General features: G+C 48.8%; 3 protein-coding genes across 3 annotated transcripts; 2 read left to right on the top strand and 1 right to left on the bottom strand.

The window, feature by feature from the left end:
* Positions 1-120: 120 nt before the first annotated feature.
* Positions 121-932, top strand: BROUX77_005110 (uncharacterized protein; the record flags this gene model as incomplete). The annotated part of the gene is made up of 2 exons (XM_073749948.1): positions 121-199; positions 304-932. 2 exons carry the CDS (start codon positions 121-123, stop codon positions 930-932), a joined length of 708 nt encoding a protein of 235 aa, XP_073605567.1.
* A 3,407-nt stretch (positions 933-4,339) lies between these two features.
* On the bottom strand, positions 4,340-6,103 carry BROUX77_005109 (uncharacterized protein; the record flags this gene model as incomplete). Its single annotated transcript, XM_073749947.1, has 4 exons — positions 4,340-4,567; positions 4,641-5,749; positions 5,996-6,036; positions 6,096-6,103. 4 exons carry the CDS (start codon positions 6,101-6,103, stop codon positions 4,340-4,342), a joined length of 1,386 nt encoding a protein of 461 aa, XP_073605566.1.
* A 1,147-nt stretch (positions 6,104-7,250) lies between these two features.
* Positions 7,251-12,761, top strand: BROUX77_005108 (uncharacterized protein; the record flags this gene model as incomplete). The annotated part of the gene is made up of 1 exon (XM_073749946.1): positions 7,251-12,761. The coding sequence occupies one exon, from the start codon at positions 7,251-7,253 to the stop codon at positions 12,759-12,761; it is 5,511 nt and encodes a 1,836-aa protein (XP_073605565.1).
* Between the last annotated feature and the right edge of the window lie 303 nt (positions 12,762-13,064).

Raw genomic sequence — 13,064 nt, 5'->3', positions numbered from 1 at the left:
TACTCCAACCAAATACCTCACGCACACTTGCATCTTGTTGTAACTGATCACGTCAATTTTCAGCATCAACGAGAAATCAGTCAAATCTTGTGAAGTCGTTTTTTTAACCTTAAAATAACTATGGACCCTGACACCATTGCCCGTCTAACCGACAAAGTCATTGCAAAATTTACAACTCTGCCAAAAAACCAGCGCCTCAGTACGTTTCTTATGCCCATCCACAAAAGCCAAACAAATTCCGATAGTTAGCTGGCTCTCTTGTTTGAAAATAAGTCACCCCTAACGAATCTATCGCTGTTGCAGTCATTGCAATTGCAGGGATCCCAGGCTCAGGGAAAACAACTCTAGCGCAAGCCATGACCACGACTCTTAATAGCCGTTTGCAAACTACTGCCGGTACTAATTCCACCTCTACGGCGCCTCCTGTGGTCTGTATATCCATGGATGGCTTTCACTATACCCGCGCCTATCTTTCCACGATGCACAACGCAGTTGAGGCTCACGCGCGTCGCGGCGCAGCCTTCACATTTGATTCCGCTGGCTGGGCTACGCTGGTGACGACCTTGGGCGCGCCAATCGATGCTGCTACACCGCACATAGATGTCCCCGGCTTTGATCACAGTGTCAAGGACCCTGTGCAAGCTGCAGTTCGTGTAAGTCCTGAGAGCCGTATTGTGATTTGTGAAGGCAATTATCTGGCGATGAATGTGGAGCCGTGGAGAAGCGCGGCGCAGAGATATGATGATCTGTGGCTGGTAGAGGTGGATAAACAAGTGGCGAGAGAGAGATTGGTTAGGAGACACTTGGCGGCAGGAATTTGCTCAGTACGAGAGGAAGCAGAGAAGAGGGCAGATGAAAATGACTTGGTGAATGGGGCTGAAATACTGGGGCATTTGATTAGTGAAATCAGCGAACACATCAAGAGTACTTGACAGGGGCATTATGCAAATCTTTGTCCTTATAACTAGTTAGTTAGTTACATGAAGTACTCATACATCATTCATTTTTTGTTCTTGTAATTCATTGACAGTGGCGACTGTTACGATTCATCAAGTGTCTCATTCGTTCCACCCGATGCCATTGTACAACCATCTCCAAATACCAAAAACCAGCTTTCATGTGTGTGTGAGTGATCGTATCCTCTATTTTTGTGTGCGGAAAGTCCATGGGCCAGATGCAAAACAGGATTCTCTGGGCTTGACGTTGGCGGTTGTTGTTGAGAATAACTAAGCGCATTTGTGGAAGGGATAAACTCCGGTCGTGTTGGGCAAAAGGCGATTGTTGTAGGCTGCGGAACCGAGGTGGGAGATGCAGCTGGTACACCACTTGACTGGAACTCAGAGGCCGTGGCTCTAGGCCGACCTTTTGGGTGTGTCAAGTTGTCAAATTCATAACAAGAACCTGCAGCAATAGGGGTAATTTCAGCTACAGTCATTACCACAGACTGTTTGAGTACCATTTGCGGCTCATGAACATTTGGAGTTGGTTTCTCAAACTCAATCAGAGGGATATCAACTTCTTGAGATCCCGACTTTTCTGAACCTCCAAAGATAGGGGTGCATATTGCAGCATTAGATGGCGCAACTATAGCTTCCCACAGTTTGTTCAGTCTTGAAAGCTCATCTTGTTCTACTTCAAAGTCCATCAGATTCATAGAACATCCCGATGAAATCGAAGGAAAAGTTTCAGCTATTGGTGGCGTAGAACGAGAGACCGAACCAGTGGGTGAGCCGAGGCTTGGAAGACTATCTAGGCCATTTTCAGGGGAGCCAGTCTTCCCTAATTCAATATAAGAATCAGTTTCAGACCTTGCGAGAGCAACAGGCTCCCATGAAATGCCGCTATAGAGACTCTCCAGGCCGATGATGCTCTCGGTTGGAGTTAGCTTCACTTGAGCCAGCCAGTCCTTTTTTAGCTTCTTTTCCATGTCTTGTAGATGAGTGAGAGCATGGATGAAGGCAATCCGCGTCGCATTACTTTCAAAATACATAGTGAGAGTGAATAGGGTGCTCTTTTTGTCAATATGGGTCTCGTGCTGAAACCACAAACGCAGTCCAGTGTCTTCCAAGACCTCGCGATAGCGACGGATATTCGAGGCGTTTACATAGATAATCCGGGATAAGTGACGCATGAATAAATTTAAGCCAATAGCCCCATTTTGGCGCTCTACCCACTCCAGTATAGCGTAGTATGTAGATCGCTCACCCCCAATTACAATGGACACTCGTTCTGAGAACGCCATGAAATGGCTGACGATATTGTACTGAGGATCATCAGATACCTTCCAGTTTTCTAAATATCTTCCGAGCCCCTCAACAAGTGAAAGATATGTGGGCACCGTTTTGTCCCATGGAGTGGGTAGACTGCCATGCAGACACGCCGTCGATAGAGAGGGATAGGAAGCAATTTTTACGTCTTCATGAGACTTTCGTAGTGGGGGCAAGTTTTCGATTGGAACCTTGTTGAGGTTGCTTGCTCCAATCGTTCTAGCCTGTAGCTGTCGAGCCAACTCTGCGCAGGAGGGTCGTGGCACAAAGTCGTTGATGACAACGCCAGCTAGAAGTTCATGAAAGGTATATCGAACGCGAAAATCCTCAGGGCTTCTATTATTCTCAATGTTAGGCGCTCCCACGTAAAACAAGCTTTTCAGATTTGGTCTCAAAGCTAGAATATCTAGTAGCTGGTAGCGATAAAAGGGCAATAGCCTGTGTTGAGAACAGTCGCTGTGCAGGCGTGACGGCGTCAACACGGGCGAAGCATTGACAATATGCTCAGTTACAGAATTCACCGAGAGTGTAAGATCTGCATTGATGGATTTCGATGGGGAGCTAGAGCGAGAGATCGCAGACGGCCTCTTCATGAAACTAGCAGGAAGTTTGTAGGTATTCATGGTTTTGTTAAAGTTCAAGCAATTGTTAGAGTCATGACTTTTTGTGCTCTTGGACATTTTAGAGGCACTGCGTGGCAGGAACTTGGTGTTCATTTTCTCAATAGGGGTGGGTGAATGCCTCTTTTTAGACTTTGGAGCTGCAGCAACAGCCTTGGGGCTGTTGGAAAATACAAAATGATTAGCTCAAAGACTTTCAAGTTGAGGACAAGCAATATCATACAGAGTGCGATTCTGAAAGAAAATAGGCTCACCCACGTCCAGATCTTTTACAGCTCTGGAATCCGAGTCATCAAAGACAGCATCTAATCATAGTTAAAAACCATCGCCAACTAGCACACGTTAATGCTTGACCTACTTTGAAACATTGCCCCAATATCACTGACGATAATTGGTGCCGTGCTATGGGTTCGACGTCCGAAAGACGTGGAGTCAAATGTAGATATATCGGTCTTGTTAGTAGAAAGGCTTGCATGACTGCCTAAAGAGGCAACTTCGTACGCCGCATTCCCAATTTCTAGCTAGATGGAAGGAAAATCAAGATGATTAGTAGGTGTCGTGGGCTTAGGATTAGGTCAACACTGTAGTTAGTTAAACAGTTATAATGAGAATGTTGTTCAACCCACCCGCATTTGGGCTAAAGAAGCAGCGATATCATCAACATCGTTATTCGCTTCCATGGTAGAAAGAGTCGTGATTCAAGGCGAGAGTATCCAAAAACAGAGAGCCGGGACTTGGTGTATGTGGCTTCTGCGTAAATAAGCGACTTCACTCTATTATGGCGTGAAAACTTGGCAAGCTAATGTGAAAATGATTAGTTTTTGATAGGTAAGCACAGCAAAGAAGGAAACATGGAAGACAGAACTTCCAATCTTTGTTCTGGGAAGAAAAGGACGTTGTGATTCGTTTCAGAAGCTGGGCTGCTATGAAATTTGTCTCTGTGGAAGTGGTGGACAACTATTGGAGATGCAAAATTAACAAGCCAACAAAGTCACATTTTGTGCGTGGGAGTGGATATAATGAGAGTGATTTCAAGCACATGCCCTAGATGCAACTTATCGTGCAAGGCAGTCACGCAGTTTTCTATCAGATTCCAACGCTCTGAAAGAAACGGGAAGTCGCGATCATGCCAAGAGGGACTGGGGTCAGTGACAGGGAAATAGGCAGGAAGTCTGTGGTGAATCATGATTGATCGGCCAATCTAGTAGAAAAGAACGCAGCAGCCCAGAAAAGCAAAAGACTAAATACAATGCTGTAGAATGTGGATGAAGAGAAAAGCCATAGGCGAGGTTAATGGTGGGGCCAATACAGGAGCACAAGATCGGCCATACACGGATCCCCAATGGCAAGTAACAGCATCTGTGTGAAGGCAATCAAACCGAGATAAGCGGACCCCCAGACAGATCATATCGGACGCAAACCAATTGAGGGTCAACTGAAAGAGAGTCACCCTCACATACGTTTATCTGTCTCGGGACCAGATACACCACCCGCAAGCTCTGGGTTGAGATAATCGGCATTTTCAGCGGCTTCGTACTCAGCAATCAGATCAGCCACAACCTGACGTGACTCATCAAACTCGCCAAAGTTCTCTGAAAATGGCGCAGTCTTTTTGTAAGCTTCGAGAAAAGCGTTGCGCTTTTTCATGCCATCAAATTGGCGAGCAATCTTTTTGAAGAGCTAGAGAAGGAAAATAGAGTCAGCATAAAATAGCCAACATGAGTGTGCTTGTTGATCATAGCTAATTACATACCGTTGCTATACTAGTGTGATTAGCCAACATCAAACCACTCACGCGGTGGTTCATGGGAATGTAGGGACTCTTTTTCGTCAGGGCCACCTGGATACTAGCTGGACCCCACGGGATAAACGTAGCCAGTCGACGTTCTCTGATTCGCAGCAAACTCTTATGTACATCAGTCGGGTCAACCTCACCCTGGATGACGTTGAGAATAGAAATATAGCAGCTCTTTTTGGTTGGCATCGTCGACACCATTCGATTCTTGGGTTGCAATAGCCGCCGCATGACATCCAAAACTGTGGTCTTCCGCACTGTCTTTGCTTGGCCAACCTGGTCACCTGTGAATGGCGTATAGGCAGTCATTAAAAAGTGGCAACGCGGGGTCGGTATCAGTGAAGCCAGGATACTGACCAGGTCATTGTGCATGTACCCGGGATAACGAAGTGTAGTGGTGCTGGCAGACATGACGGTAGAAACGAGCTGGTTAGTCTGAGCAAATGAAGGCTCTTGTACATGTAATCGATCTGCGGCAATGTGCGATAGTGCACCGTTATCAAGGACGACAACTGAGTCAGCATTTTGGGTTAGACGCCTCATGGTAAGTATACTATTGTACGGGTGTACAACAACGTCACCAGAATTGGTAGTGTCGGGGAAGACGGAGTAGGTCTGGATGATTTTCTTGGGAAAGCGGTCGTTCAGTCGTTCTAGCAAAAAAGAGCCCAGCCCAGAGCCTGTGCCTCCAGCAATTGAGTGGAGTAGCATAAAGCCCTCTAGCGAGTCACTACCCTCTGCCTCTCGGTCAATCATTTCGATAATGTCTTCGTGGACGTACTCGCCAGTCTGGTAGCCATCACCCCAATTATTTGCAGCCCCAGCGCCGCTTTTGCCAATGTAGAAATTCTCTGGGTTGTAAATGTTGCCATACGGACTAGTCTGGATGGAATTCAGAACTCGTGGTTCGAGATCGATCAATATGGCTCGTGGGATGTATCGTGTGTCATCACTCTGGTAGTAGAAGACATCTTTGCGATCACCGCCCTCAGTTGCAAAGTCCTCCAAGTTTCCATCTTGACTGATGCCGTGTTCTTGGCAGAGCTGCTGCCAAAATTGACTACCGACTAGAAGGACCGAGGAACAAGGTTAGAGGCAGAGCGGATGATGTTTGTGGATATTGAGCGTGCTCAGTGATAATGGGGAGAAGAGGGGGGGACATCTCAAGCATAAGCATAGCGGGCATGACGCCAGAGCTTGTATAGATGACGGTAGGTGACTATATGATGAACTCGCATCATGTAAGGGCAGCAGATCTGGCCCAAGTCAAACCTCATTCACAGCCAGGACGATGACGCATTTTCAGTACGTACTGCTGTTGCCGCATTGGCCTGCCTGAATGGTGATGATTTCTCTGTGTTTATGACGTCAGCGGTGAACAGATTCTAAGAAGTGGATGGTTGTTCTGCATACCTGGGCATTTTTTATGGTGTCGCACTGGTGAGGAGTAGACAATGGCTTTCAGGTATCTCTATCTTGAGCTTCAGCGCTTTCACGGTTGCACATCCAAATGTAGTTGGGAAGCTTGACGCGCTAGGGTACGTGGGTAGAATTAGCCGCAAAACAGCCGCTAACTAATGGGACAATCATCAACCTGGAGAGTGGGGCGTAATACCAGCTAACCCTTCCACATGCTCACATTGAACTTTCCTTTCGGTGTATTTTGCATGTAGAGACTGAACATAAAACCCTCGGCTGGAGCACAGGTTCTACGTGCACTAACTCGCACAACTTGCAACCTTAGTTGGGTTGAAATAATTTGTGTAGCTAACTAACTATCAGGATTTATACGGCTAACTAATACTATCCCATAGTTAGTTGAACAAAACTAGTATTATTTAGTACATACATACATACGCACACACTGATACCTCAGTGGTTGTGCCTCCAGTACTGAATTACACATAATACATATGTCGTCAGTACCCACTCGTTCTGGATTTAGGGGTAACAATGCCTGTTTATTGCCCATCGCTAAAGCAAAGCAAAGAACCAAACCAGTCAACTAACTTCCAGCCAACAGACTGACAACGTGACCAGCCAAACCAGACCAGCCCAAGCCAAGCCAAGCCAAGCCAGAGCATCAAGCCTCTCTCCTGCTTCCTATCCACATACATAAACATCCATCATATCGCTATCGCACCAAATCCTGCTTCCAAGCAGTGTCTTTAGCATCATAACCATCATAACCATCATCACCTTCATCTCAAGCATTGCCTAGAGCCCAACCCTTTGCATCCACGTTCAACCCGTGCGACGTCCGACTACAGCTGTCGGCTTCCGACTTGCCCGCAAAGAGTAGAGAGACTCAAACCTAAGTCTTTTCCAATTATTGCATTGCCTATAGTGAGTGCCACATAAACACTCAATATCCATTGTCAGGCTGTGAATTGAGAGGGGCCGTCCTTTGGTGTGCTGACATTGCTACTTTAGAAATATTTCAACTACTGCCTAATCACCATCGCGTCCGCACATCTTCGCTGTCAGACAGTGACCTCGACAACACCTGCATATAAAAGCCTAAAACACCTCCCTTTGCCTTGAACGGAACGGCAGCACGTCTCAGTTATGGAAGCCAATGGCATCGCCAATAGTAGCTATGCTAACAAACCGAGTCCCTCTCCAATTCCAAGCCCTAAGCTCGACTCACAATCTCCATCCTTGCAACAGCCTGCCTTGATGGCCCAGGAGCGGATAGATGCTCGCGACTATGTAGGCCTTGGCCGCAGTGAAACAATGCCTGCACTGGGTGATGGCGCTTCCAGGAACTCATATTCTCAGCGCAATATATCGCCACTTGCTTTACCTCCCCTCAACATCAAAGATGCATTAGACGACCGTATGAACGAACCACCTGGTAGGGTAACCACTGCCACCGCCTCCGCCACTAATGACCGCCGCAATGTTCAATTTGCTGGCCCCTCGATTCAATCGCATTCCCGACAGGCTTCTTGGGAAGACAATGATGCCCCCCGTCCCTTGACAGCTACTTTCATGTCCAAGCTAAAGTCATTAAGCCTCCAAAGCCCCCGTTCAGCCAGCGGCGTGGCTGATAGTGGCAGTACACAATCACGAGCCAGCTCACCAAACAATCTTCATATCCTACCCGGGAGAAGAGCAACTGATCCTAACTTAGGCTCTGGAGCTATCGCTTCTCCAGAAATAGATCCTGTCACCCACACCGACTTTGACGCCGATGCTGATGCCGAAGAAACAGCTGATGAGACGATACGCGACCATGGCGAGTCGAAAAAGGCCACCAAGAAAAAGCGTAAGATTCGCCGCCCCAGACTTCCAGAATGGGCTTCGTCACCGAATACCACTGAAATTGCACCTGCACCTCTAAGCGCCGGCTTGATGATGCGCCACCGCAGTAGCCTACCAGGTCTTAGCGAGGAGGCCGAGCGCTGGAGTGCTGTTGTCTCTGAAGGCGAGGGCCGCGAAAGGCTGGAACAGAAGAAGCGGCCTCACAAGAGAGGATATGGCCACCGACAAGGATCCCGGGCCAGTGGCACCGAGGCTGGACCATCGTCATCACGGAGAGGTCATATGCGTCGCCTGACTTCATTCGGTGGAGGAATTGATGTCTTGGGTGGTGGTGCTGTTTCTGACCTCGATGGGGCCGCGACACCACGTCGAGCCTTCTTCAGCCATGAGCGGGCAGCTACGCTTGGTGCTCAAGGCTGGCATATGGTGAAGAGCACACTGAAAATGCTGCGGTCTAAACGCGATGATAGATTCAACATGTCCAAGTCCGCTGAGCTTATCTCGGAGCTTCAGGCCGGAGCCCCCGCCGCAATGCTTCTGGCAACATACATGCAACGCGATGAGCACGGGAACAAGCGTATTCCCGTGCTTCTCGAGCAGCTACAGCTCAACATAATCGACAGCAAACACCGACCCGAGGATGATAGTGAGCGTCACTCTATTTTTACGATTTCCATGGTTTATGGAAGTGGCCCAAGCTCCATGAAGTGGACCATCACGCGAACCCTAAGTGACATCTACCAGCTGCACTTGCGTTATCGTGTGAAGACGACTACTGCTAGACAGGAGGGTATCCTGGCCCGGTATCGACAACCCAAGTTTCCATCCGCAATTTTCCCGTGGTTCCGATCCTTCCGGTCACATGGCGATGAGAGTGAGGAGGAAGAAGAAGGCGAGAATGCACGACCAGACGCTAAAGACAAGGGGAAAGCAAATGCAAATGATGTAGAGAACCTGGATATTGCCAACCTTCCGCCACTTGAGGAGCCGCCCCGGATTCACGATCAGAATTCTAGTTCCCCTTCTCGTTCTCATTCTCGCTCGCATTCACGTTCTCATTCACGCACAAATTCTCGTACACATTCCCTCAGCAATTTAACCGATGACGGGGAGTCTGGAATTGAAGGTCTTGGGATTGGTGGCTCTTATAGCGGCCAACTTGCCGCGTCAGCCACCCGCAGGCGTCATGTTGATCGACAAAGGAAGGCACTGGAAAAGTATCTCTGTGAGATGATTAAATGGCTGATGATCAGGCCTGACAGCAACCGCATGTGTCGGTTCCTTGAGCTTTCAGCTCTTGGCGTTAGACTGGCAGCAGAAGGCAGCCACCATGGCAAAGAATGTTATCTGCATATCCAGAGCAGCAAAGGCTTGGACTTTAGGCGAGTGCTCACACCTGGCAAGGTTATCGCTCGCCATAGTCGCAAATGGTTTCTTGTGCGTCAAAGTTATATTGTTTGTGTGGAGTCCCCCGAGAACATGAATGTTTACGACGTATACTTGGTCGATGCTGCTTTTGATATTGGACATAAGCGCAAGAAGAAATTCTTTGGCCGAGGAGGTAGCACTCCGGTGACTCCAGTTACGCCAGTTGCACTGGACGATGAAGACTCAGAAAAGGGCGAGGGCCCAATCAACAGTGGGAAACACCACCGGATGACACTTTATACATCAGAGCGCAAGGTTAAACTGTTCTCTCGCAACCACTCGGTCATTCAACAATTTGAGGCATCGGTGCGTGAGATGCTCGCTACTACGCCATGGCACCAGCCCAACCGCTTTGATAGTTTTGGTCCTGTGCGCCAAAATGTCTATGCACAATGGCTAGTTGATGGCCGTGATTACATGTGGAATGTGTCACGGGCTATTCAGATGGCTCGCGATGTCATTTACATCCATGACTGGTGGCTAAGTCCCGAGTTGTACATGCGGCGACCAGCTGCCATTAGTCAAAAGTGGCGACTTGACCGGCTACTTCAGCGAAAGGCTCAGGAGGGTGTCAAGATCTTTGTCATCGTGTACCGCAATGTCGAAGCTGCCATTCCCATTGACTCAACGCATACTAAAACCTCGCTTCTGAATCTGCACCCCAACATCTTCATCCAGAGATCCCCTCACCAGTTCAAGAAGAACCAGTTTATATATGCCCACCATGAAAAGCTCGTCATTGTGGACCACGATATTGCCTTCCTTGGGGGTATTGATCTTTGTTTTGGCCGCTGGGACTCACCGCAGCACCCACTTACCGATGACAGGCCAACCGGCTTCGAGCCGCCCAAGGAGGAGCCAACTGGTGCAGCAGGACTGAATGCTGGGCTTAATGACGGCGCCGGATCCGGTCAGCCCTTGCACAACCCTAGCCGCTATCAGATGTTTCCTGGTAAAGACTACAGCAATCCACGTGTTCAGGACTTTTACCGCCTCAACGCTCCATATGAGGAAATGTATGATCGATCACGTGTGCCGCGCATGCCGTGGCATGATGTTGCCATGCAGGTTGTGGGACAGCCGGCACGTGATTTAACCCGCCATTTTGTGCAGCGCTGGAACTACATTCGTCGGGGTCGCAAGGCGACACGGCCTCTACCGTTTCTTCTACCGCCACCTGACGCAAAGCTGGAGCAACTAGAGCAGCTAGGTTTGACAGGCACCTGTGAAGTGCAGCTGTTGAGGTCGGCTGGCAATTGGTCACTTGGTACCAATCACACGGAACACAGTATCCAAAACGCCTACATCAAGATGATTGAAGACTCGGATCATTTCGTGTACATGGAAAACCAATTTTTTGTCACCAGCACTGAGTTCGATGGTGTCCGTATCATGAACAGAATCGGTGATGCTCTCGTGGCGCGGGCTATACGTGCACACCGCGAAAATCAAGATTGGCGCTGTGTCATCATCATCCCACTCATGCCTGGATTTCAGAATACTGTCGACAATGCTGAAGGTACCAGCATCCGACTGATCCTAGAAAGTCAGTACCGCAGCATCTCGCGTGGGCCGTTCTCTATATTTGGCCGTCTTAACGCTCTTGGAATCAATGCTGAAGACTATATCCAGTTCTTCAGTCTGCGCCAGTGGGGAAAAATGGAAAATGGCGTGCTGGTAACAGAACAGCTGTACATCCATGCAAAGATCATTATAGTCGACGACCGTGTGGCTTTGATTGGATCTGCCAATATCAATGAGCGTTCCATGTTGGGCGATCGGGACTCGGAGGTAGCGGCGGTTGTTAGAGATACGGACCTTATTGACTCTCACATGGCTGGAAAGCCGTACCAAGTCGGTCGCTTTGCACATACCTTGCGCATGCGACTCATGAGAGAGCATTTAGGGCTCGATGTTGATGAGATTCTGGAAGAGGATCTAGTTGCTGAGATGGAGCAAGAGGAGCAGGATGAGTTTGATGGCTCTGATTACTCGGGTACGGGGTCGATTTTCAGCGAAGAAGAGGTTGAACTTGAAATGCCGGGATCCTCGCATTTCCACCAAGCCAATCCAGTCACTCATGACGGTTCTAGTAACGCCAGTTGTAGCGAGCCTGTGATTGCTCCCGAGACAACTGATGCTTCCAACTCAAATTCACAGACTTGGCGTCAGAGCCATATTGAGTATTTCGCCAATGATGAGAATTGCGACCCAGCAACTAAGAGCCATAAGTCCGAAGCCCATGGCTCCATAACCACGAAATCTGGAACTATTGAGCAGCCTGCTGAGACTAAAACTCGTGGGCGGAGTAACACTAACCTGTCACGCGGGCGGCGGTCTAGTCGCATGATCCCTTCATCGACGCCTGGTGGCCCTTCTGTTGGCGCGCCATCAACCGGACCCGCTCAAAAACCGGCTTCAGTCCCATTGCCCTCATCATCACACCCGTTGGCCGCTGATATCACACTTGCACCACTGGATAAAGACTGCATGCGCGACCCTATAGCGCCTGAATTCCTCGACAAAGTCTGGAACCAGGTTGCAGCCAACAACACAACCCTATATCGCCGTGTTTTCCGCTGCATGCCCGACAACGAGGTCTCCACGTGGAATGATTACCGCGACTACATGGATTATTCTGAGCGCTTTACAGCGTCTATGGAAGCTAATGTTGCCGACAATCGACCCTCAGGAAGCAGTCATGGCCATATCAATCATCCGACCATCGATCTGAAGGCGGCAGCACATGCTGCTAACGAAGCACGGAACCGCGTTGTGGTTGATGATCCTACAGTCCTAGAAGCTGTCGGAACTACACATGGAGGTGCATGTGGTACAACCAGTGCTGACCCCTCGGCACGCTTGCGTGTTCCGCTAAAAATTGACACCACAACTGAGACTACTACCTCGACATCTACTGCAACTGCTGTTAACCCCGGTGTTACTGATGGACCATCGCCTGTTCTCCCCGCCGGCGATGTTCCTTTTCCTCCTCTAGACCCTACCATTACCATTCCACCAACAACGCCCGATGGCGAACGCTCACGCGAGAAGCGCACGACCTTTTCAACTCCACCAAACAAGCCTTCTGCTGGTGGCTCTACCACCGCAGCCCATGAAAGCACTCCCGGAACCGGGGCTTCTCAACCCATGTTATCGGCCAGCAGCACTATGCGCAAGCGGAAGCGAACTAACACCAAGGGTAGTCGCCACCGTAGCAACACACATAATCCCTTGGAAGTGCTGCCACAGTCCGAGGCCGAAGAACTGCTGAGCTTGATGCAGGGGCCATTGGTGCAGTTCCCTTACGACTGGTTATTGACAGAGGAGAACAAGCGCAACTGGGGTTACCAAGTAGACCATGTAGCGCCGCTACAGATTTAGTGAGTACCAGACCTTGAGACAAAAAGAAGAACGACATACTGACGTGATACCGTGCTTGCTTTGTAGTATTTGATTTTGTCGTCAGTGGCCTTTTGGCTGAGAAAAACAGTTTCTTGGTTGCATTTTTTATTTCATGGGGTTCTTTTTCTCAGGATGGTGGGGTTTCATATAACTATTTATTTCTCATAACTACTTCTACAGATCATACTTAAGTAGCTCTTGGCCACCATAACTACACATAACTGAATATAGATGGATAGTATAGACATGTATCCACGGCTTGAAGTCGACGAAGGGTAAGCT

This window comes from Berkeleyomyces rouxiae (assembly GCF_048999995.1).
Source record: "Berkeleyomyces rouxiae strain 22BRR77 chromosome Unknown BrBRR77_ptg000004l, whole genome shotgun sequence".
Classification (NCBI taxonomy): domain Eukaryota; kingdom Fungi; phylum Ascomycota; class Sordariomycetes; order Microascales; family Ceratocystidaceae; genus Berkeleyomyces; species Berkeleyomyces rouxiae.
This window is presented reverse-complemented; position numbering and strand designations above follow the sequence as displayed.